The sequence below is a fragment of the Aquila chrysaetos genome, chromosome 9 (assembly GCF_900496995.4).
Source record: "Aquila chrysaetos chrysaetos chromosome 9, bAquChr1.4, whole genome shotgun sequence".
Taxonomy (NCBI): Eukaryota; Metazoa; Chordata; class Aves; order Accipitriformes; family Accipitridae; genus Aquila; species Aquila chrysaetos.
In genome coordinates this window covers 25,867,782-25,891,878 of record NC_044012.1, presented here as the reverse complement: position 1 = coordinate 25,891,878, position 24,097 = coordinate 25,867,782, and the positions used below count along the sequence as shown (strand labels likewise).

The window sequence follows — 24,097 nt, the reverse complement described above, 5'->3', positions numbered from 1 at the left end:
ACAATGGATTGTATAGGACCTGTCACTCTCCACTAGTTCAGATCTCAGGGTTATAATCTGCTAAGCAGATACCAAAACCTCAGACTGCAGCCCTACAAACTGCTCTGTACTCCTGCACCACAAAGGCCTCAGTCACAGCCATGTTTAACAGAGGATATATCCTCTTGGTAGTTAATTACTTGGTCTTCCAGCTGCTGTTTCAAATTAGTTTGTATGGAAGAAAGCCAAAGGTTGAAAGGCATGTAAGCAAAGCTTTCTTACCCACAGCAAAAAGGGCCTCCAGGGTGTTAGGAATTAGGTGAGCCTTTGGACAATTCATTCAATAATGCATAGCATCAGGATTTTTACACTAAAATTCAGACCACGTGGAACTGACTTTTATCAGAAACAAGGTAGAGTATAAGAGCTACCATTTGTCTGAGGAAGCATGTGACCTCCTATATTCCTGTGTTTCCACTAAGCAGTGATTAACCATTACTTAAAAATCATTTTTCTTACAGGGCTTATACAAATTTGAGGAATTACATCCACAGCAGCAAGTAGATCTTGGTGGGGTAGCTACAATCAGGTGGGATGGATCTGGAACTAAATTAGTGTTGCAGAGGATCCAGACTTCTATGCCTTTCCCATTTCCACGAGATCTAAGCTTTTCTTCCTGCTCCAGGGGAATTTGTGCTGTGTTACACTTATATTTAGTCATGTTTCCACTTGGCCAATTCATGTCCAGCACCAGTGCCAATAGCTGCAAGGAGCTGACTGCCCTGACCTGAGGGCAATGGCTCAGCCACCATCCATTGTCATCACCTTACCAGCCCAGGTGCTTAGTTCCTTCCTTCAGGACAGGATAGTGGGATCTCTGTTAGCACCCATACTTAAGGCCTCCTTTTGTTATGGGACCTTTTGTTATAGTAGTCTTTATCACAACAGATTTTCTTACAGATTTTTAGGACCTGGCAGCAAGTAGAACATCCCTTCTGGCTGTTGTTTTGATACTGGATACTGCTGTGGAAACTGTGGGTCTTGCTGGAAGAGCTATTAAATTTACCAGAGACAACTAAATAAAAACAAATAAAAGGAAGATTTATAGCTGACTTTTTAGGTAACACGTGCTGAGAGGTGTGCTGTAAGCACTGTCCAGTTACAGAGAGTGGAGCTGGGCATGCACAGCAGATCTTGCCTTTCTTTTTTCATATTCTGCCTTCAGTTTCTGGTTGGATGTTCTCTGAACATTGTTACATTATGCTTAGCCATCCTTTTTACTGTAGTAAAATATGTAGCCTAAGATCTTTTGGCAGCTGAACCACATAAAGAAAACTATCTTGCGAGATAAGCATCTGCTTGAATCAGAAGATGGTTACATGCTTTACTGATAACTTAAAAAGCTATGCCATGTACAGTGCAGTATTTTTGTTCGGTTTTAGGCTACCTATATAATATTTACACAAATTTTATTTATATTTAATGTATACATAACTTAAACAGAACCAAGGAAGTCCCAAACCCACAAACTCAATCTGATATACTGTGAAATTATGCACATGGTCCTTATTGTGGTTTTGAGGAAGTGCCATCTGCACACAGCCAGAATTTTGGGGAGTGAGACAATTTAATAGCATGGATCTAGGCTGGTCTGTGCTAGAGAAACACAGAATCTGAAATTCACGTAATATCAGTCACCAATCTTCCATTACGAGCAGTGGAGGTGTAATTACATGTACAACATTGGATAAGAAGTATGCAGTGGAATAAGTAAGAGCTTAACTTTCAGAGTGTGAATAGTCACTTGTAGTTCAAAGAATTATCACACAAACTCATGAATGGGGAGTCTAATAAAGTATTTGTAGAGAAGGCTGCTGTTCATCTATGGACAGCACGTTGTGACCATGTTGTTGCAATTCAGTGGTGAAACAGGCCTAGCAAGGGCTCCTCATGGAGACTTTCACTATGTTGGCAAGATTTGCACAATATTATCGCAGCTGTATGTACAACAGGCAGCTTTATCCAGAAAAGTTGGCAAATTCAGAATGGATGAGAACACAAAACCACAACACACTTATTTTAAATGATGCAACAGAATTTTAATGAGAATAAAAAGAACAAAAATACATTGCTATATTAAGAATGTGTATCCAAGATGTCAGAGACAAACACATTTTGAAAGATGCTGTTAAAAGTCTCACTGCATTCAGTCACAAGTATGATAAAGTAGAAGATAGTAAGGAATTGAACCCATGAAGATACCAGGAAAAAAATCAAGGGGAAAAAAGGAGAGGTACAGAGAATGCAGAAAGCACTGCACTGAACAGGGTTTGTGAGTGCTTTAACAAAGCTGTCACTCATCTGCTCACTGGTGAATCTGCATTTTGTTTTTTACTTGTACTTTATTCAGTGGATTTTCCTGTTGTGTTTAGCAGGGCCTGCAGCTGCCACGGCTGTACCTGTTGGACCAGGAGGAGTAAGGGTTGCAATAGCCAGAACCATAGGGTCTACCATAGCCATACAGACCCCCATAACCAAGAGAGCCTCCATAGCCATACAGGCCTCCAAAGCCTAGGGAGCCGTAGCCTCCATAACCATACAGACCCCTATGGCCCAGGGAGCCATAGCCCCCATAGCCATACAGACCCCCATAGCCCTGGGAGCCATAGCCCCCGTAGCCATACAGGCCCCCATAGCCCAGGGAGCCGTAGCCTCCGTAGCCCCCAAGGACGGGTGCTCCAGAGGATCCCACAGCCGAATCCTGTGGGAAGGAGCTGAGGATGGGGCCAGGGAACGTGATGACAACCGGGGGTGGCTGGATCACAGTCGTGGAGTCAGGGCACTGACGGACGCACGGCTCGTTGCAGCTGTCAGCAAGGGGCTGGGGGCGGTTGATGCCGCAGGCAGAGGTGGAACACAGGTCGTAGCAAGACATCTTGCAAGGATGGAGGTAAGCTGCAACACACACTGGGGAGTAAATGAAAGACACAAATTCAGTGGGAAAAAGAGTTTGAAATTTGGACACATGGACTAGAATAATGGCTTTATCTTTCAGGTCTTGATTGTCCTTCTTTTTCTTCAGTATTTTTCATGAGATCTCTCTCCCTCTTGTAAATCACCATTGCCCAGATTGTACACTGATCAGTCATCTCTTTTATGGTCTCATTCCTAATTTCTTCTACTTGGTTCCCTTTATGAAGTAGTTCTTTGTTCTATGCCACTGCCAAACACTGCAAAAATATTATCTTTACTTTGCAAATTACTTCTGCTATACTTTGCAGCCACTCTTACAATGTCTGTATCTGAAAGGTCATTTCATGTTTGTTTTATATTAGCCAAAACAGTGTGACCTGACAACCAGCAAAGCTCATGTGGTAAATTAATGGGTAGCCGGAAGAACAACTCTGTCATATTGACTTGCAACGTGCTTCCAGAAGCAGGAGCTAAAGTCATGCTGCCAGTATGCTGAACCTGCTATAAACACAGATTAAATAAGGCATTCCCTGCCCTGAAGTGCTTGCAAAGTAGCTTGGGGGCCACAGGGTGGGTGAAAAGATTATTTGTCTGATTTCCCAGGTGGGAAACTGGTACACTCAGATAACTAGGGCTAGGTTTCTACTGCAGATAAGTATGTTGGGATCTGAGCTCTTCAGAAAGACTTTCACCATAGGATCCCATGGAAGGACTAGGAATACTGCCTGTAAACAATTTTTTTCCCCACTAGAACCAATAAAATATTAGATTAGAAGAGACTTCTGGAGGTCATCTAGTCCAACTCCTTGCTCATAGCATGGACAATGTAAAGGGTAGGTTGGGATCTCCTAGTTTCATCTCTGTTTTCCAATACTTGTTTAGGCAATACTTCTATATTCTTTCTGGTTAAGCTTTTCCCCTCAACAAACACATGCATATACATAGACACATATCAAAAACTTACATGCAAAATCTTTAAAAAATTCCTAGTGATTGAACAAGCTTTCTGATGATGATTTGGAAGCTGCTTTGATAGCTCAAACTTGTATTAACAGGAAACAGTAATTTTTGAAAAACATAGTTTTACCATTTTAAACCCGAATACATGGATGTCCAACACCAAGTAAGAAAAATAAATTGACAGTGAAATAATCCAACATTACTAAGAATCTTCGAATACTTATGGATTATTCTGATCTTAATTAAAACCAGCAGAAAAGAGATACCAGAATTTCAGGAAAGGGATCACATAGAATGATACTTACCCTTTTCACAGAGGTGAATAAAGCAAGCAAGGTGGAATGAAGAGCCCCGAGTTGGGAGAGCTTTTATACAGTTCCCTAGATCATGGGGATCACCTAAGGTGCAATTTGTGCATATGCATAATTGGGGCGAACATGAAACTAATATGACACGTAGGTCCTCAAAGTTTTGCTGACTATTTGTTTATTTGTTGGTTTGAAGTCTCATGAAATATCATAGATGCATTTCATCACAGAAGCCTCTTTCACCTCGAATGGTTAAATGTCATATTCATTCCTGTTATCATTCCATTCACTTCCTTGGCGTTACAACAACAACTATACTAACACTCTTCCTTAGCTTGTCCATTATTAATGGCAAAACTTGGCTGCTCACTACATGGCTGTTGTCACCTGATGTGCACAGATTTTTCCATTAAATCCAGGCTGTAAGATACCTGCAGATGAAATGGAGTTCCATTAAAGCAACTTTGGGGGTCATCATTTTTATCTTTATCATTTGCACTCTCAGCTACTTAATATGAGACCAATACTGCACCCAAAGGAAGCCATAGGAAACATCCTACGGTCCTTAAATGGTTTTCTATTGTTTGGCTTTTGCTTCTGAACAAAATGCTGGCCTTGTCTAATGAATAAGGGACTTGGGGAAATAACTCCTGCTTTCTTTGTTGTGCATTCAGCTGTGGATTACTCTCTCTGTCCTTTTCTCAAAAGCTGGCAAGTCCTTTGAACAATTTTAAGCAGAAGGTGGAGATAGAACCTCCTTTTAAACTACTCAGGTTTTTCTAACAGGTCTCTCACTGTATTTCAACCCAGGTTGGAGTCTAGAGGCAAACTAATACTTACCCATTCTGTACTCAAGATTACAAGGCACTTTCTTTGTGAAGCATTTGTCACCCACATTTTCCAGTTTTCCGTCTCCTGTTACAAAGCCTTCAGGGATCCATTTATATGTCCATCTTCAGATCAGGCAATATTGGAGACTACTGAGAAATGAAATTAAATGAAACATCATGGGTGGCAACTTGCTAAAGCTCTCTGGAGATATGCCACGATAGAGACAGAGAAATCATTTACATGGATAAAGGATGATCATTGATAGACTTGTAACATCTCAAGAAAATAATTAAATCCTCTGTTTCTGTGCTCTGATGTGCAACTGAAAATGATAAAGATACACTGATTATACAGCTTATGAAATGCTGGATTTTATTTAAAAGTTTATATTTCATTCTATACTTCTACATTGAAAAAACCTGAAGATCCACAAATCCCCAGTTTTCAGCCATTAACTGATTATACCAAGGACACAAATACTTTGACTTACATATTTTAATGTGATGTCATTCCATAATTGCTAGGCACCTAAATCCAGGCACATGTCTTTAATCTGATTGTAAGAATGCATTCTCAAACCATTAGTGGATAGTTCACGGCATTTGAAAAGACTTGCTCTCTGGAAGCTTGAAAATATTACTGTCCAAAAAAACTTCTAACCACCTCAAAGGCTGAGAAACCCACCTCATAATTTAGAGATAATCTATGGCACAGAGCCTTCAGTATTAAAATAATACATCTGTAAACAAGGGAAGAACCAGCCTTTGTTTTGCATGGAGCATTCCAAGTTCATAATTGTTCCCTGTTCACAGAAACTGCCAGCTCAGCCTTGTTCTGGATTTATGGCTTGCAGCAACAATAGTGTATTACAGGAGGTCATGAGTCCTGAGAATGAGTCAGTAATTCAAAGCACTTCTGTCACATTTCAATTTTTGCACCAGAGGATCCATTTGTACTGAAAAAGCTTAGGTTTCCTCAGGCCTATTAGATATTCTTAAGTACCATCTTTGTACTGACAACATCAAACCAACAATACCTGGAAAAAGTCTCTTTGGGATCTCCAATCCCTTAGTAGCTTTAGTTAACTTCAGAAATTCATTCCTTGTTTATCTCTTAAAAAAACAAGCAAGCCTCAGGAAGATAAAGGCTTCCTTTCCATCTCCTATGTGAAATTCCGCAGTCTTAGCCCTACACATTTTTATAAGAGAATACAACTGTTTATGTGACTGATGAATGGAGAAACTGATTCAGCTCACATCTGCATGAAAAGAGTTCCCAGCACTCCAAAACAAAGGATTTCACCATTTTTTCTGTCAAGTTTAAATTTCAATTTCCACATAAGCCCTATTTAGAGACTAAAGCACATGTTGCAGGTCCCTGGAGTTGCTGCTGCTCTTCTGAGCTGAATTGTGCCCATTACAGCCAGTGTCAAATACTACTGGAAAACATCATTGACTCCCAAGGGTGCTGTGTCCCCCAGCCGTGGGTGGGGAAACTAAACATGCAGAAACCACCCCCAACCTTCCTGCATATCATATGGACAGTTTTTAACTTCTGTCCTGGCAGGTTGTAATGTGAATTATATGTACTTAAACAAAAATCCTGCCCATGACAGCAGTTTGTAATTCTGATAAACCCATGAGACACTCTCCAGTTGTTAATACAGGAGGACCTGGCTTAATAATTTCTGTTGTAATTTCAAGGAAGTGACTGAAATAATGCCAGGTATTAATTTTCCCCAAGTCATCACAAAATGAAAGAATTCTCTATAAGCTAAAGTGATGTTTAGGTCCTTATTACAAACAAATTTGAAAGGACTCATAAACTCCAGTAATGAACACAGCAATTTCATCACCTCGATGAGTTACACATGTCTGAAATTGGGCTGGACAACCAATGTTCATCTTGTACCTCCAGCTGCTGCGATATAAAAGCTCTTCTCTCTCATAGCTCTTCCAAACACTTCCCTTGACTTCTTGGTGACTTGGGTAAGTCTGATTCTTCTCTGTTGCTATCAATGTATCTTTTTATTGCTGGTTTCAACTTCAGTTGATGTCCACCAGCCATACTGTTGAGTGTATCTGCATTGCCTTGGGACAGAGATTCTAATGCTGCCTCTGGGGTGGCAGATACAGCCCTATTTGGTGTGTGGGGCCCTGAGGAGTTCTCGGTGTCAGAAACACCGGACCCTGGAGCAACTGGACAGTGCTCTTAGTCACCTGGTTTAGTTTTACGTAGTCCTGGGAGGAGCAGGGAGTTGGACTCAATGATCCTTATGGGTGCCTTCCAACTGGAGATATTCTATGATTCTTACTTCAATGCATTTAACCTATTCCAAAGTTTGCATATGAGGTTCAACATTGAATAAGGGCATCACCACTGCAGCCATTCATGCAACCTGAGATGAACAAGCAATACATCTGAGAAAGTTGTGTATGTTGTCCCAGTACAGCAAACCTTCTGGCTGTCCTTTACTTTCTTGCTTTCATGTTCTTTCTCAGAACCCTTCTAAGGACTTCCAGGACATAATGAGTGGAGAAGAGTAAAATCACCCTTGGAGAAAATAACTAAATTTAGAGGGGAGAATATAGGCTGAATTCTTGGGTTTATCAAGGAGTCCTGGTTTGTCCTGGGAAGAATAATGTGAAATGAGTTTTTTGAAAGACATTAGGGACTAAAACACTATTTATATTGAAATTGTCCAGGCTGTATCCCTACAGTAGCTGCATAGGTGGGAACTGGGATAATAATGCTACCATCTGTCCTTTGTTGTCTTGTCAAATAGCTTTCTGAGCAATCTGGGGAGTCACAATCCTATAATCTGTTGTTCCTACAACTCTCAGCAAAATTGGGATGAGTGGGAAGAAGAAGCTACTGTAATTAAGTTATACATAAACTACATCTCATGTAAACCTGCTGAACCCAAATCCAAGTCTCCTCTGACTCATCAGATGACCTTGGACAAAGTCACTTTGCTTTCTCTGCTTTTGCTTCTCAATGTTCAGTTTAATATGTAGAAATATACCCAAGTTCTTTGCAGGATATTCATGAGGGACACCACTTTCAGAGGTAGGCATAACATTTCCCATATGCTTCTGTATGTGTAGAAATCTTCTAGAGAATTTTCGAAAATCTGATTTTTGAAAAAAGAGGATTATGATTGCGAAGTGGGAAATCAATTTATTTACTTGTACTTGACTCATTATTTTAATGTAAACTGTTGAATTTTGAAGTCTTTGTCTTCTGCTTAGTCTAATCATCAGTGTGTGTTGCAGCTTACCTCCATCCTTGCAAGATGTCTTGCTACGACCTGTGTTCCACCTCTGCCTGCTGCATCAACCGCCCCCAGCCCCTCGCTGAAAGCTGCAACGAGCCGTGCGTCCGTCAGTGCCCTGACTCCACGACTGTGATCCAGCCACCCCCGGTTATCGTCACCTTCCCTGGCCCCATCCTCAGCTCCTTCCCACAGGATTCGGCTGTGGGATCCTCTGGAGCACCCGTCCTTGGGGGCTACGGAGGCTACGGCTCCCTGGGCTATGGGGGCCTGTATGGCTACGGGGGCTATGGCTCCCAGGGCTATGGGGGTCTGTATGGCTATGGGGGCTATGGCTCCCTGGGCCATAGGGATCTGTATGGTTATGGAGGCTACGGCTCCCTAGGCTTTGGGGGCCTGTATGGCTATGGAGGCTCTCTTGGTTATGGGGGTCTGTATGGCTATGGTAGACCCTATGGTTCTGGCTATTGCAACCCTTACTCCTCCTGGTCCAACAGGTACAGCCGTGGCCACTGCAGGCCCTGCTAAATCCTACAGAAATACCCCCTGAGTAAGGAATAGCCAGCAACTGAGAGATACAATCTTGATCCACAGCAGCGGTCCCAAAGGAGCTGTTGTGAAGTCCTGATCACTGCCACCCCACTGTAACAGAGCTAGGAGCACACTGCACATCCTTAATTTCTTCACCCTCTAGTCATGGTCTTTTCCATCTATGTGTATAATGGGTAGGATAAAACAAGTAATTTATATTCTTATAAAATGGTACTTCACTGTCCAACTGAAGAAGAACAATTACAGAAGGAACTGCCTCCACTCTGATGCATATTCTTGATATTCTACAATGCTTTTCTGTGAATGTTTATTTCTCATTAAAGTGATTCTACTCTGCATCAAACAAATCAACTTTTAGTTTTAATTTCTTCTGCTATGGATATACAACTCTCCTCTCTGTAAATGGGGAAACTCACATCCTTACATAGGATGAAGCTCAGACTTCAAAAACACAGCTGAAATGGCCCAGCTATCAGTGAAGTCAATCATCCTTTGTGCACTCAGTGCACACATTTGGGGCAGGAATCCTTCCTCCACAGCTGACCTGGGTTACAGCAATAACATTATGTTTAGAAAGAAACCACACTAAACCTCCATTCTCTAATGAACTACTTGAACATCTTTGCTGATCGTAGCAGGAGTAGAGCTGGTGGCTCAGCTGAGGCTGGATTCAAAGCAAATTATGGGCAAAAGGGTGGCAGATGAGACCCTCAGGTGGGAGGGATGCTCCTGAGTCAGAAGGGATTTAGGGAGGTGGGGAGAGGGTGGTGAAGGGTATTGGCATGGAGCTGCTGAGAGGGAGAGGATTGGAGCTGCAACAGGGAAAAGAGCTCTTCAGGGGTGAGTAGACTATTTAACGGACCTTTTAGATGAGGACTACTGTGGAAGAGGCTGAAAGTTAGAGCAGCTGAAAATGGGGGTTTCTGTTGTGAGGGTTTCCCCGGCAGAAGGAATTGGGAAACACAACAACAGTGTTGAGGATACGTATACAGGGTTATGATTTTTTCTACCTTTTAAGCTTTCCAGGCACTATAACTCTGTTCTATCTGTTCCAGCTGTTCTTGCTGGCATAGATGAATTAGCCCTTGGGGTAGCTCTATGGAGTAGCTGTTTTTCTGTCAAGAAACACCCAACACCTTAGATTTCATTATTATACAGAAAGACCATTACCCACACTTCAGATTTAAAAGTTCCCTTGTATGGCCCAGAAAACTTTCTTTAAGGATTTGGCGGAAAATGAATTAAACTTTCTGCAGAGACTATTACTGAGGATGGAGTTTAAGTATTAGAGTGAGAACCTGACGTTCAAGGAGATGAATCAAAGACTTACCTGGAAGAAATTCTTACTAAAGCCTAATGTTTTTTTAGGAAAGGGTTTAAAATTAGTAATCTACCGTTTCATTTCTCTACCACTACTAATCTGTAACCAGTGGATGTACCACCAAGAAGCCAAATTCTTAAAAAATGTCAAGGATCTTTATCTGAAAAATGGGGAGGGCAGGACAGTAGTTCCTTCTGTGCTGAGGGCTTTGTGCTGCTTTTGTACACTTAAAATCCCTGATTTTTTGGGGCAGGAAGTTCAACTTCATAGTTTAAACTGTTACTGACAGCTGCATAGGTTAGATTTCTCCCAAGACAAATAATAAGGGTGAAAACATGAGAAGAGAATGCCAGAACATGACAACTTTGATGCAGTAAACTTTTAATGATAGTGAGAAAAGAAATACATTTTCAGAATCTCCAAGTACAGTTCTCCAGTCAGGGATACATTCACACGTGATTGATTTTTTTTTTTTTTTTTTTCCTTTCTTCCTGAGTCTTAGCTGTTGATTTGAACAGACAGGAACTGTTTTGGGCAACTTTGTTACATGTTTACCCCAGGCAACATGGAAATGTCATGGGAGAAGCATTAAGGCAGAAACTGGAAGTAGAAGAGGAGAAATTCAAAGGGGGCTGAAGGGATACAGCTCTGTGGTCTTGGAACAGAGCAGTGGAGGTTCAGATCTCTTCAGCTGTGAAACCATCACATCTCATTTGTTGGTTATAGCTCATTTGGGATATTTCTGTAGGATTTAGCAGGGTCCGCAGCTGCCATGGCTGTACTGGTAGGAATAAGGACTGCAAGAGCCAGAATCATAGGATCTACCCTAGCCATACAGGCCCCTGTAACCCACGGAGACCCCATAGCCATACAGACCCCCACAACCCAGGGAGAAGCCCCCGTAGCCATACAGGCCTCCATAGCCCAGGGAGCTGTAGCCCCCATAGCCCCCAAGGACGGGTGCTCCAGAGTTTCCCACAGCTGAATCCTGTGGGAAGGAGCTGAGGATGCGGCCAGGGAAGGTGATGATAACTGGGGGTGGCTGGATCACAGTCATGGAGTCAGGGCACTGATGGACACACGGCTCGTTGCAGCTTTCAGCAAGGGGCTGGGGGCCGGTGATGCCGCAGGCAGAGGTGGAGCACGGGTCGTAGCAAGACATCTTGCAAGGATGGAAGTCAGTCTAAAACATGGTCATTTATGTTAACATTAAAGAAATATGAAACATTAGGTTATGATGAAGCAGTCCAACAGGGTCTCAGTAACAAATCTGGGAAGTAAACATATTTTCTATTACTGTTCTTCCTAGCAGTGTAATCTGGAGGCTAGTTTTGACTTTAGTATGACAAAGTAGTGTACTTTTCAATTGTATCTTTGGTATTTCCAGATGAGCTATTTTTGATAGTATTACATTGTTATTAGTTGATGTTTTCTGCTTGATAATTTTGATCTTTCCTGTTATAAACTCAGCAGAACTCTGCTAAATGCAACTGTATCCAACCATGCATATGAATTATTCTTTACTTCCTAAAATAGTCAAGGAATTCTTTGGCATGCTAAAATGTTACAAGTTTGGGATTTAAAACTGCTTGATATACCGTTTTTCTGCAGCCTATCTTTACAGGACCTAGTAACAAATGAGAAACCAAACATTATTTCCAGCAGCAAATAATCTAGACATCACTGCCAGCCTGGCAGTAACTGGAGAGGACTTGGTCCTGAGTTAACTTGCTGTCAAGAACTCTTGATTTTAAGTTTAGCAAAGTTTGAGACAAATCTGACTTGCCCAATTCACGAAGGTGAGAAAGGTGTGAGGAGTGGATAGAAAGACTTAATGCAAAGAGCTTTTATACAGCTGTTGGTTGCCTGGAGGACATTAGGCATCGTATGTGTGAGTTCATAATTAGGTACCAACCCCAAATTATAGAACAGGTAGTTCCTCAAAGTGCTGAAATTGTTTTTGCTTATTGCTTGTGCGTTGCAGGCACTTCAAACCCACACATAGTGTGACATGCACACTCCACCACAGACCTTTCTAATATCTCCAGGCTTTATGTGTGGAATTACTTTTGTATTCTATTGCTCTCTTTAGCATTAGGGGAGGAAGTAAGCTGACTTGATTTAAGTCCTGCATAATTAGGATGACAGGAGGACAGTAATTTCTTTTGTCCAGTTATAGGTCTTTTAGTGTAATCAACGTTATACCTTGAGACAAAATGGAATTTATTTTACTATCTCAAATGAAGGCTGGAGACAAATAACAAGGGTAAAAACATTCTTTCTGCAGACTTAGTGCACTTCTACCTCCAGCTACTCAATGCAAACACAATAATCTGGAAGGTCCAAAAAGTGTAATAAACAATGAACTGATTAAGGGAAAGATCCAAGTGACCTTAACTTACCTATTTTAATGTGATAATCTCTTATAATAGGGGGGTGTATGCATCAAGGCATACGTTTTATATAATTATGACACAGTATGTACAAGCTAGTAATGGGTGCTCATGAGGTATTTGAAAATCTCTTGGAATGTTCTTGTAGAACTTTGAGATGGCTTTTTTCTGTATTATAGCTTAGGAAATCTGCATATTCATCTCTAGATTTGGAAAAGCTCATAATTTAGAAATAATATGTGGTCTGAAGATAACCATGTTGACGATTATGATAACCATGATAATAATATAGTATTACAATAATGGCATAAACAAAGAAAGAAACCTCAGCAAAAGCCAGCATCTGCCTTTCCCAGCAGATTCCCACCTCATAATTGCTCTCTATTGAAAGATGCCATCAATGATGGGGTTAGCTGCAAGATCGGTTGTAGACCAGGATCAAGGATGCCTGAGGAGTAAGCAGAAATTAAAGGAAACTTCAGGAAAATGCACCCTCTCAAACTTGTGGATCAAACTGAGCTGAAAGTTTTGAGTATCCCTGACTGCTTATGATTTCAGAAATTCACTGGGAATCTGTCCACTTTTTGATGTCACTTGGATGACACTTTAGATACTTTGATGTCTAAAAGGTTGCTTTTATCTATTGGATACACAGGTGAAATAAGACCTGCAGGAATCCTTTAAGACCTGTGAATGGTCTTTGATTTAAGCTGTAGGTCTGAGCAGTTTTGAACAGCCAAAAGGAGCCTGTTCAATGTACCTGCAGGCATGCCAGAAGAAGGGCAGAGATAACACATAGAAGATAAGCAAGTGGGACACCAGTAAAAATTGCATATTCTGGGATGAATTTATTGAGTTGATAATGTTATTAGACCGCGGCTTAGCCTGTTACTCTGAAATCTCACTTCACAGCTCTCCTTCCTTCAAAAAAGAAAGTTGGGTTTTTTTCTAATACAGTTAAATTTGGGGTTTCTCCTATATAACTTCTACAAAAACACACATCTATCTCAGTAAATCACAAATTTAGATATTAATTCAATGTACACTTTGATTATTTTGAGCTTTTGATCCTGAGCATTAAAAATATAAATATCTCTCCTTTCAGAACTAAATTCACCTTTAAGCTGTAGTTTGGGGGTGAGATAAAACCTAAGGCTGTTTTGGACATCTGCCACTGTGTGTTCAGGAATGTTCACAATATAATTTGATTCACAGAGTACTGAGAATCCTCCATGGACTCCAATATGAATTGTATCACATCTCAGAAATAAACCTAATCACACAAAAAATATTGCCCACCTTGCTGAGGATTTAATGATAGACTGTATTTTGTCTTTAAGAAGAGAGAAAACTTATGTAAGGGACTTCAAAAGAAACACCTCACAGCAGGTTATTTCTGATAAATGTCTGACTATCTTTGTCATATAATACAGCAAAAGAAGAATATCTATGTATAAGCAGCTTACTATGTGGTGCAACTCCAAAGAGAATAGAAAACTGATATTAATTTCATGAATCATGTTTTAGGATGAAAGATGCATTAATTTCACCCCTGACTCTTAGATGAAAGAACCTTGCATGATGTAATGTGTGTGTTATGTTACATGATAATTGAAATCAAGTAATAAACAAAAACAAAGCAAAACAATTTCATCACTTTGCGGAGCTATCAATACAAAAAATGTGCTGTGTCAACTAATTAGATCCACGTTCACAAAACCAACTTCTCATCCCTCAGGCAGTCTGAACTGTATAAAAGTTCTCTCCACTCAGGGTTCTTCCAACCTCTTCTCTTTGCTTGTTCTTCTCAGTGAATTGAGTAAGTCTGAATCTGCTCTTTACAGCTATTGGAATAGCCCTTTGCTGTACAATTTAATCTAGGATGGTCTCTTCCATTAAGAACTAGTGGGTAAAATTTTAGGTGAAAAGATGAAGCTTACAAAAATGATTAAAAGTATTATGGACAGCTATTCTCTGCATTCAGGGTTGGCATTTAATTTCAAAGAAAACTGAAAGTTTCTTGATATGGCAGAAAATTAAGTTCATTATTAGGTTACTTCCAACAGCTGAAGAAATGATGTGACTAGTTCAATATGCATTCCTCTTCTCTGTTTGTTTATATGGGTAACTGGAAATTATTTGAAAAATTTTAAATCTTTATGGTTCAGAGGGAAATGCTGAGCTTAGAAGCAGACCTTCTCCAGTTTATTCTATTACAGATCACTCAAAGTGCTTTTATATTAATTCAAGATAAATGGGCATGAATACTACCAGAGATAAGGCACTGGCTTAGATACAGTAGGGCACAGAGAGGAATTGAGAGCTGTTGAAAATGCTCTGTAAGAAATTTATTTAATTAAGAGAAAGAGGGATCATGGAGACAACTTAAGGAACTGACAGGTGAAGCACTGGGTTTTTCATGTTGATGGAGTCAAGTTGTTTAGGGTGAGACTTTTTCAAAAGAGTTTGGGGCCTGTAATGAACGCACTGTGTTGTTAAGTTAGTCGTAATATCTCATTGCCCTGATTAAATGTTTGGAAACTGGGGACGATAATCTTTGCAATTCCCTTGTAATGGTCTCATCAAACAAGTTACTGAGCAAATCTTAATACACAATGACTTATAATCCCTGTTCTGACAAGGCTCAGCACAAAGGAGATCAGTGGGAATGGAAAGTTAGAGTCATGAAATCAGGCATAACAGCACACTCCATTCTTGGAGTTCCAGTCCTTGCTGATCCACTGACTCACCAAAGCATCTGAGCAAATAATTTGGCTGTTCTGCTTCAATTTTCATATCTAATAGACATGGGCAAATTGGTGTACTTCAAAGCACTCTTCTCTGAGGAAAGTCAGTGAACTCTATAGCACTTATATATATGTAAATAATGTCTTGTACTTGGTAAAATCACCTTTTGTAGATTGACTTCCACCCCTGCAAGATGTCTTGCTACGACCTGTGCTCCACTGCTGTTGGTGGCATCAACTGCCCCCAGCCCCTTGCTGACAGTGGGAATGAACTGTGTGTCTGTCAGTGCCCTGACTCTACAACTGTGATCCAGCCACCTCCAGTCATCATCACCTTCCCCGGCCCCATGCTTAGCTCCTTCCCACAGGATTCAGTTGTGGGATCCTCTGGAGCACCTGTCCTTGGGGGCTATGGGAGCTCCCTTGGCTATGGGCATTATGGCTCCCTGGGCTATGGGGGTCTGAATAGCTATGGGGGCTCCTCCCTGGGTTGTGGGGCTCTGTATGGCTATGGGGGCTCTCTGGGTTACAGGGGCCTGTATGGTTCTGGATCTTGCAGCCCTTACTCCTACCGGTACAGCAGATACAGACAGCCATGGCAGCTGTGGGCCCTGCTAAAATAGAAATATCCCTTGACTAAAGAATGACTGGCAAATGCATGATACATTCTTGATCCTCAACTGAGCTCCCAAGTAAGGGGCAGAGCATCAAAGACTTTCACTTAATACAGTGGAGTCAGAATAGCTCCATAAATTAAACTTCTCATTTCCTCCTTCATTTGTTTCATCTCCTCTTCCTTGCCCCTGCCAGTGCCCAAATGTGGAGCTCCACCATCGTCCCACAGGACACTTGCTTCTCCCTGAAACTGCCACTGCCTGGGAGAAGCCTGAAGGAACACCTCTCTTGAAGCCCAGGGCGACATCCTGCCTGCCTCTGCCTTATGTGTCTTTCTCCAGTGGGTGTTTTCCTGCACTGCAATAAAACAAGTCAGCATCCAACACCTGCCTCTCTGCCTTTCCTTTCAAAGCCCCACATGGGCTGCAGGGCTCCCTCGCCCTGCATGTGTTCCCTGCCAGCCAGGCCAGGGCAGTGTCTCAGCCCCAGCAGAGCCCGGCTGACCTGCCTTTTGGGAGACCCCACAGCCCTGGCCACACACAGTTCTGCTGTTATGAAACCTATCTGCCTGTCTCTTGTTGCTACTGAGCTACAATTATTGTCTCCCCTACACTATTTATTCTAGTTGCCAGACTTCCAGGAGTTAGTCCATTTTTTTAAACTAGTTAATTTAGTGCTGGAACTACTTTTAATTTTATATCTTCCCAGATGGTGTACTAGAAATCATCAAGTTGTGTTCAAAGACAATGTAAAAAAAAAAATGGTCTGAAGTTCTGTCAAAGCATATTCTGAAAAGGAACAATAGGAGGAAGGTAAACAATGGGAAACAATTTTTAAGATAGGTATCTGATGAGCAAAGAACAAATAGTACCTTTTTTTTTTTTAATCACTGCTGTGATAATTGCCTCAGGGAAGTTTTGGCTGAGTCTGTAAGTCAGCTGGGTGAAGTAAAAAGAATATGAACTAATGCGTTACAGAGGATTTACCTATTACTTCACTGAGATTCTTTCAAAGAAAAGGTCTGTGCATGAATGTACAATTTCTTTATCTCAACCCTCTGTCAGTGTTATAGACTAGCAAGTCTGATTTTAACAGGCAATTTAATGTTCAACTCATGAATCTCACTTTTATTTCAAGAAATTACCATTTAATTTTTACTGATTAACAAATACTTATTGAAAACATTTTGACCAAAAAAAAGCCCTTCCCTGAAAGGTTCTCCTCTCTCTGCCTGCTTTATCCTCCCTGTCTCAACACTGCCTGCCCTCGTGGCCCTTGGATTTTTGGGAAAGGTCTGGGTGGGTCTTAGAAGGGACTGGAGGTTGCAGGGCCCAGCTGAGAGCCCTGCACCATGAGTGACTGGGATGTGTGAAGAGCCCAAGCAGCTGAGGTGGAGAAGAAAGGTTCCTGCCTCTTGGGTACAAGGAAATAGCTTTCTGTCCCTGCTGCTCCTCTCCATCCTCACATGGCTTGAGGCAAGGACACTGCTGCCATTCCCAGCAGCTCAGCAACCAACCTCCTGGCTTGTGTCACACGAGCCCTGCATCTCCTTGGCTCAGGTACCTCTCTTGTGCTAAGCAAAGCCCTCTTCCCTCCCAGCTAGTTCAGCCCAATCCCAGGCAGTTCCTGGGACAGCTTTACAAAATGAAGATGCCTGGTTTCATCTCCATTTCTCTTCTGCTCAACACCAGGGTCCTTGCTCTCACGCACAGCCTGTAAGAAGTACTTCAGTGTAAATCATACATGATCACAGCTGAACACCTGAGCTCCAACTGCTAACTTTTCCACTGATACTCTCAACGAGGCAGTGCCAGGCAGGTACCAGCCAGCACCCAATTAGATGTGTATTATGTCAGACAGCAAGTGCCTAGTCCAATATAACAAGATTGGTGAGAGCTATTAGCATCCAGCTAACATGATTACGTAGCTTCTCTTTGGGCTGGATGCCTGTTCAGGGTGAGCTAATGTCTGACTGCAAAACAGTACATAGAGATACCATTTCTGTCAGTGTCTAATGTTATATGGGAATTATAGGAATGGAGGGGTTTTACTACATTTGTTGCTCAAGAATGAGTCTCAGAAAACCTCAAATTATTTGTTTTCATTAATGGCATTGGCACATAACTTGGGAGCACTCTTTTATGTGCTGATAACATAAAGCTGAGTGGCATTAAACAGGAGGGAATCAGACTTTAAGACAGGTAAAACAAGATGGCTTAACTGATGGGAGTAATAGTAATGGTATGATTTTCAGTAATACAGAGCAAAGCCATGCACCTGCTGACTACGGAGAAAAGATCTGGTGTAACACAGGCTATAATCAGAAAGAAGTTACAGAAGAGGAAAAATTCACTGAGTAGCCCCAAATAGGTGATGGTAAGGAATAGGGAGATTGTGTGCTCTTGAGTGAATACATTGTAAATAGAGAATACCAGAGAGTAGTGGTAATATAAGCAGAACCTGTAAAAACAAGGGGAAGAGCACACCCAATTTCCCTTTTAATGCTGACGTGTCACTACTTCTCCAAAAAGACAGGGTGAATCCAAGAAATTTGAATGGCACTAATCTTAAGTCAATTAATCTCACACATATACCAGTAAGGGGTAAAATCACGTTGTTGGATGGGTCATCTTGAGTAAAACTAGGAAACAGATGATCTGTATTTGCTTTTGACCTCTAGAAAGCAACAAATTCCCTGAATATGATACAGTAACAGTTTTGTTGAAGTACAAAGTTTTGAAGAGTGAGAGAGCAGCATCACACATTCTTCTGAAAGACTGTGAACAGTAGCTAAGATACCACCCTCTAATATATGAAAATTATGGCCCAAATATATATCTGTACATATATTTGTATATAAGTATGCATGCATTTCTAGAAGAGGCATCTGCAGTCTAATCACGTGACCGCAAATCATGCCAACAACTACGTAAGTGAAAAATACCTCTCCCTAATTAGAGAAAAGAAGATTGTCCCTGAGCTGAGCACCACTCTTCTGAAGCTGGAGAAGGAGAAAACAGGAATCCCGTCTTCTCTCCTATGAATGACAACACATATGATATCCCCAAGTGAAATATGAAGAAAACAGCATTTGTCCTCCCAAAGCTGCCAGGAATTGAATGTGGGAAAAGGAGGGAGGGACAAACAAGATGGATGCAAGAAACCTTTATTGTGCCCAGAGGAGCAGGAGAGACTGTCAGAGAGACGGTGGGCAAGACCCAGAGAGGCCGGTTGCCACGTGTTGGGGGAAGCAGAGGGATCTTCTCCAGGGCATCGCTTCTCGCTCCAGATGCCCCCTTGGCGCGGCATCCCAGATCCCGAGGACTTGGCCCGTCAGCCTCGCAGGGCCTTTCGGGTCCACCTCCTGCCCCATGCGACAGCTGGGACGAGACGGGAGGGGAGGAGAGCAGAGGGCAGGAGGAGAGGGGCAGGGAAGGACTGAGGGTGGGTGGCACTGCCGGCTGCCCAGGCGCTGGCTGGGGCTGGCGATGCTCAGCTCTCCTCAGTGCCCCGTGCCCGCCAGCTCAGCCCTGCTTGGGTGGTGGTGTTGGCGTTTGGGCTGGGGGCAGCGCCTGGGGCTGAGCTGGGTCTAGCAGGGCCCACAGGTGTCCCACAGCTTCTTGCTGTAGCGGGGCAAGGCACAAGGGCTGCAGGCGGGAGAAGCGTAGGGTCTGCCAAAGGTGCAGAGGCCCCCCGAGCCCAGGGTGGCGCCGGCGCCGTAGAGGCCTCCCAGCCCCAGGTTGCCCCCAAAGGCGGGTGCTCCGGAGGAGCCCACCACGGCTTGCTGGGGGAAGGAGCTGAGGATGGGGCCGGGAAGGTGACGACGACGGGGGGCGGCTGGATGAAGGCCGTCGAGTCGGGGCACTGCCGGGCGCACAGCTCGTTGCAGCTCTCAGCGACGGGCTGGGGGACGGCGACGCCGGTTTTCGGTGGGCACAGGTCGTAGCAAGACATCTTTGCGCGGGATGGGACGGTGCTCTGCAAGAAGGCAGAGATTGCAAGAGAGCAGCAGAGGCGAGCGCCCGAGGCGGAGGGGCCGGGGCCGGAGCAGGGGGCCAGGAGGAGAAGCGCTCACAGACTTACCCTGTTCCCAGAGGCTAAGGCGGCCAGAGCAGTGCTTGGGGGAGCCTGGCAGAGGCAGAGCTTTTATAGCAGCCCTGCCATTGCTCAGCACCACCTGGGCCAGTCTGCAGAGGCGGCACTCCCTCCTGCCAATGATGATGGGGCTGTCCAGCTCCTGCCCCTCCCTGAGTCAGCATCCCCTCGCCAGGCCAGCACCTGCCACTTCCGAGGCTTTCCTCCCCTTTCTGGTTCGAGGGCTAAATGATAGCAGGCATCTCCCTGCTGGGGTCTGCGCACAGCAGGAGAGGGCTGTGCTTCTGCAGCTCCCCGCTGCCTGCCTTGTGCTCTGCCCGGGGAAGACATGTCTGCCCTGTGCCCGCAGCCAGGCTCTGCTGGGAGGAGAGACACCGCGAGCGCCAGCGGGGCCAAGCCAGCCGGGGGCTGCTGCGGTCGTGCCACCAGGCAGAGTTCCCATCTCCCCAGCACCCCAAGGGCAGCCCCGGCCCAGCACCGTCCCCCAGCAATGGGGCTCCCGGGACACTTGCGAGGGGCTGGGGGAGGGCTGGCACGAGCCTGTGCCATGTGGGCCCAGGTGGGGTCTGTGCTCCTTGCACCATGCACCTCAGGGAAGAGCACGAGGGGTTTTTCTCCCCCAGAGTTGCAGAGGTCGATGGCTAACACCTTCAGGTGGATGGAGACCGGCTCCTTTGGGCTGCTGAGTGATGCATCGTGCTGAGCAGGCAGTGCCCGAGAGGAGTGCCTTTGATTTGGCATTTCGTAACCTCGCGCCTCTGCGGATAATAGCCACACGGCGTACGTCATGCGGTCCCTGGCATGCGGGAGGCCTTTGCAAGGCCGCCTTCCTGGCCAGCACCTGGACCCTGGTCTTCCTGTGGCTCTGCAAAGCAAGCAAGGGGCCGCCCCGAGACCAAGCCCTTGGGCAAGCGCTACGGCACGCAGGGCGCTCGCAGCCAGCCTTTGTCACGCTGCATGCCCTCTTACACACCGAGATAATGAAAAGACAGCTGGGCTCATTCGGCCCATTAGGTGGCAGCTGGCCAGCATCCAAGCGGGGTAATTGCAGGGGCTGATAGAGCAGGTTGGGGCTGGAGAGGAAACAGCATCAGCAAAACAGCCCCATGCCACGCAGGGAGGAGGCAGGGGCTCGGCCGCTGCGGGCCACGTGCCCCCAGCGCGGCCAGCTCCTCCCCGCACTCGCCAGCCCGGCATAAAAGCGCTGCCCTCGGCAAGCGCTGGCATCCGCCGCTCCTGCCTCGCTCTGCTCAGGAACAGGGTAGGTGGGTGCCTGCAGCTCTCTGCCTCCTCTGGCAGGGGCTGGCGGGGGGACTCCGTGGCCAGGAGAGCACTGCTGGCCATGGGCGTGCTGGCAGCAGGCTTGGAGGGCCAGGGCGGGGCGGAAGTGGCGGAGGGAGGAGGAAGGAGCCCCGTGGCCCAGACGCGCAAGAGCCAGGCCTTGCGCAGGCTCTCGGGGAGGGCTTGCGTGCCCTCTGTGTGCAGAGAGGGCAAGGCAAGGGGTGCGGAGAGCAGGGCGCTGAGGGGGGCTGGCTGGGCAAAGAGCAAGCGGCAGGCAGTGCGGGCAAGGTGGCGGCTCTGGCCCCTCCAGCTCCAGGGCAGCCCTGGTGAACAGGGCACTGCTCGGCCACGGGATCTCCTCCTCGCTCATGACGCCTGTCCTTGGGTCCCGTGTGTTTTCAGGCTCAGCTCTCTCGCGCAAAGATGTCTTGCTACGACCTGTGCCCACCGAAAACCGGCGTCGCCGTCCCCCAGCCCGTCGCTGAGAGCTGCAACGAGCTGTGCGCCCGGCAGTGCCCCGACTCGACGGCCTTCATCCAGCCGCCCCCCGTCGTCGTCACCTTCCCCGGCCCCATCCTCAGCTCCTTCCCCCAGCAAGCCGTGGTGGGCTCCTCCGGAGCACCCGCCTTTGGGGGCAACCTGGGGCTGGGAGGCCTCTACGGCGCCGGCGCCACCCTGGCTCGGGGGGCCTCTGCACCTTTGGCAGACCCTACGCTTCTCCCGCCTGCAGCCCTTGTGCCTTGCCCCGCTACAGCAAGAAGCTGTGGGACACCTGTGGGCCCTGCTAGACCCAGCCCCAGAGCCCCCAGAGCCCCTGGGCCTCCTCAGCCTCACACCTCCTCTCCTTTCTCCCCTCCGTCCCCTCTCTCCATCTTGCCTCTCCTCCTTGCTCCTGCCCATGCCCAGGTGCATCCGGCCATCTCTGGGTCTTGCCCACCGTCTCTTGACAGTCTCTCCTGCTCCTCTGGCACAATAAAGGTTTCCTGCATTCGAGTCATGTCTCCTCCCTCCACGTCCATGCTGGGAAGACCCTGTGGGGGGGTTCCCGGCAGCTGTGGGAGGGCAAATACTGGTCCTGGATGCCTGGGCAAGGGGAGGGTGGGGGTGGTGTTGGGAGAGGGAGGATGCAGCAGCAGGCAGGGGAGCGAGAGCCTTTTGGTGGGCCTTGCAGGAGCTGGGAAAGGGCAGAAGGCAGGGCAGGCGCTGGCAGTGCTCCCTTGCCTGGTTTCTCAGCCCGGGAGCGGCAGCAGCTCCGCCAGGTCCCGCTGCCCCGCAGAAGCAGGGCAGCATCTCCGGGCGTCTGCACAGAGGAGGCTGGAGGGAGAGCCAGTGTTAAACCCCGTGCTGGGAAATGGCCGTCGACTGCTGGAGGCAGCTTGTAGGAAGGCCGTGGGGGTGCGTGGACGCCGAGCTGAGCATGAGCCGGCGGCGTGGGGCAAAGGAAGCCAGCGGTTTGTCCTGGCTGATGCCGGAGGAGGTGGAGGGAGGGGTCCTTGGCCTCCACTCAGCACTGGCGAGGCCACCCCTGGGCTGCTGTGTCCAGTGCTGGGCCCCAGCACGGCAGAGATGTGGGGCTACTGGAGAGAGTCCAGCAAAGTGCCGCACACAGCTGCCGGAGGGACAGGAGCACGTGTCCTCCGGGGAGAGCCCTCAGAGAGGGGACTGTTCCTCTTGGTGCTGAGGAGGCTCGGGTGGGGTGGGGGGAGTGTCTCACAATGTGCACGCATGGTGAAGGGGAAGGCATCAAGGAGATGGAGCCAGGCTCTTTTCAGAGGTGTCCAGCGCCAGGACAAGAGACAATGGGCACCAGCTGAAAGACAGGAGGCTCCGCCTAACATCCCAAAGCACTTTCTCCACTGTGAGGGTGGACGAGCCCTGGCACAAGTTGGCCGGGAGGTTGTGGAGTCTGCGTCCTTGGAGACGTGCAAAAGCCGTGTGGCCACGGCGCTGGGCAGCCGGCTCGGGGTGAGGCTGCTTGAGGGGGGGCAGGCATGACAAGATGCCTGCAAAGGCTTGCCACAGCAGTCAGGCGGTGTTTTCTGTGATTTTGCGTCTGCGGCAGAGAAACCGAGGAGCAACGGTGTGTTGGTCCGTGTGGGGGTGAGGGTGAAGGGGATGGGGGAAGCGGAAGGGGGAAGGAGGTGAAGAGGAGAGGGAGGGAAGGGGGAGGGAGGGCGTGGAAGGGGAAGGAAGTAGGAGTAGGAAGGGAAGGGGGTGTGTAGAAAAAGAAGGAAGAGAGGAGGGAAAGGAGGAGGACGAAGGGGGAAGGGGAGGGGAGGAGAAGGGTAGAGCGGTAGGGAAAGAGGAAGGGAAGGAGAAGAAGAAGGGGGAGAGAAGCGAAAAAAAAAGTAGCAAAAGGGTAACAAGAAAGAGGAAAGGGCACTGGACGTTGTAGGGAAGAGGAAGGGAATGGGAAGCCTCCCGTTTCTTTTTCTCCAGGGCCTCAAGCTGAGCCAAGGAGGCACAAAGGTCTGGAGCTGCGGCAGGAATTGCTCCTGGTGGCTCCCATCCCTGGGGCAGCGTGCTCACGCGCAGGGAGGCTGGAGGCCTGCAAACACCCCAGGGCTGCATGTCGTGCAGGGCAGGGGAGCCACCTGCCTTCAGGCAGGGCCCTTGGAGCTCCTGCAGGAACGTGTGTGGGGGGTCTCCCAAAAAGGAGCTCAGCGGGCTCTGCTGGGGCTGAGCCTGCCCTGGCCCGGCTGGAGGGGGACACGTGCAGGGCGAGGGAGCCCTGCAGCCCACGCTAGGCCTTGAAGGAAAGGCAGAGA

The 24,097-nt window shown here is 46.4% G+C and overlaps 6 protein-coding genes across 8 annotated transcripts; 3 read left to right on the top strand and 3 right to left on the bottom strand.

Moving 5' to 3' along the window:
• Positions 1 to 2,129: 2,129 nt before the first annotated feature.
• On the bottom strand, positions 2,130 to 4,268 carry LOC115346542 (scale keratin-like). 2 transcript variants are annotated; one of them, XM_030026655.1, is made up of 2 exons: positions 4,218 to 4,268; positions 2,130 to 2,946 (listed from the first exon to the last, which is right to left on the bottom strand). In XM_030026655.1, exon 2 carries the CDS (start codon positions 2,912 to 2,914, stop codon positions 2,408 to 2,410), a length of 507 nt encoding a protein of 168 aa, XP_029882515.1. In that variant the 5' UTR covers positions 2,915 to 2,946; positions 4,218 to 4,268; the 3' UTR covers positions 2,130 to 2,407. The 2 variants fall into 2 exon arrangements, with proteins under 2 accessions (XP_029882515.1, XP_029882516.1); XM_030026656.1 differs by having other exon boundaries at positions 2,130 to 2,934; positions 4,218 to 4,258.
• A 2,670-nt stretch (positions 4,269 to 6,938) lies between these two features.
• On the top strand, positions 6,939 to 9,215 carry LOC115346541 (scale keratin-like). 2 transcript variants are annotated; one of them, XM_030026654.1, is made up of 3 exons: positions 6,939 to 7,039; positions 8,327 to 8,721; positions 8,758 to 9,215. In XM_030026654.1, the coding sequence occupies exons 2-3, from the start codon at positions 8,347 to 8,349 to the stop codon at positions 8,851 to 8,853; spliced, it is 471 nt and encodes a 156-aa protein (XP_029882514.1). In that variant the 5' UTR covers positions 6,939 to 7,039; positions 8,327 to 8,346; the 3' UTR covers positions 8,854 to 9,215. The 2 variants fall into 2 exon arrangements, with proteins under 2 accessions (XP_029882514.1, XP_029882513.1); XM_030026653.1 differs by having other exon boundaries at positions 8,327 to 9,215.
• A 1,347-nt stretch (positions 9,216 to 10,562) lies between these two features.
• Positions 10,563 to 11,360, bottom strand: LOC115346547 (scale keratin-like). The gene has a single exon (XM_030026662.1). It carries the CDS (start codon positions 11,358 to 11,360, stop codon positions 11,025 to 11,027), a length of 336 nt encoding a protein of 111 aa, XP_029882522.1. The 3' UTR covers positions 10,563 to 11,024.
• A 4,172-nt stretch (positions 11,361 to 15,532) lies between these two features.
• LOC115346543 (scale keratin-like) lies at positions 15,533 to 15,956 on the top strand. The gene is given in 2 exon segments (XM_030026657.1): positions 15,533 to 15,934; positions 15,936 to 15,956. Coding segments are annotated over 2 exon segments (423 nt in total).
• A 3,155-nt stretch (positions 15,957 to 19,111) lies between these two features.
• Positions 19,112 to 20,075, bottom strand: LOC115346545 (scale keratin-like). Its single transcript, XM_030026659.1, is given in 2 exon segments — positions 19,112 to 19,769; positions 19,772 to 20,075. Coding segments are annotated over 2 exon segments (363 nt in total). The 5' UTR covers positions 19,908 to 20,075; the 3' UTR covers positions 19,112 to 19,542.
• A 1,174-nt stretch (positions 20,076 to 21,249) lies between these two features.
• LOC115346147 (scale keratin-like) lies at positions 21,250 to 22,235 on the top strand. Its single transcript, XM_030025864.1, is given in 3 exon segments — positions 21,250 to 21,309; positions 21,732 to 22,002; positions 22,005 to 22,235. Coding segments are annotated over 2 exon segments (363 nt in total). The 5' UTR covers positions 21,250 to 21,309; positions 21,732 to 21,752; the 3' UTR covers positions 22,118 to 22,235.
• The last annotated feature ends 1,862 nt before the right edge of the window (positions 22,236 to 24,097 follow it).

What these genes read in the sequence shown, in the direction of transcription:
- LOC115346541 (XM_030026653.1), top strand. Translation starts at nt 8,347, where the DNA reads ATGTCTTGCTACGACCTGTGTTCCACCTCTGCCTGCTGCATCAACCGC.
- LOC115346542 (XM_030026655.1), bottom strand. Translation starts at nt 2,914, where the DNA reads ATGTCTTGCTACGACCTGTGTTCCACCTCTGCCTGCGGCATCAACCGC.
- LOC115346547 (XM_030026662.1), bottom strand. Translation starts at nt 11,360, where the DNA reads ATGTCTTGCTACGACCCGTGCTCCACCTCTGCCTGCGGCATCACCGGC.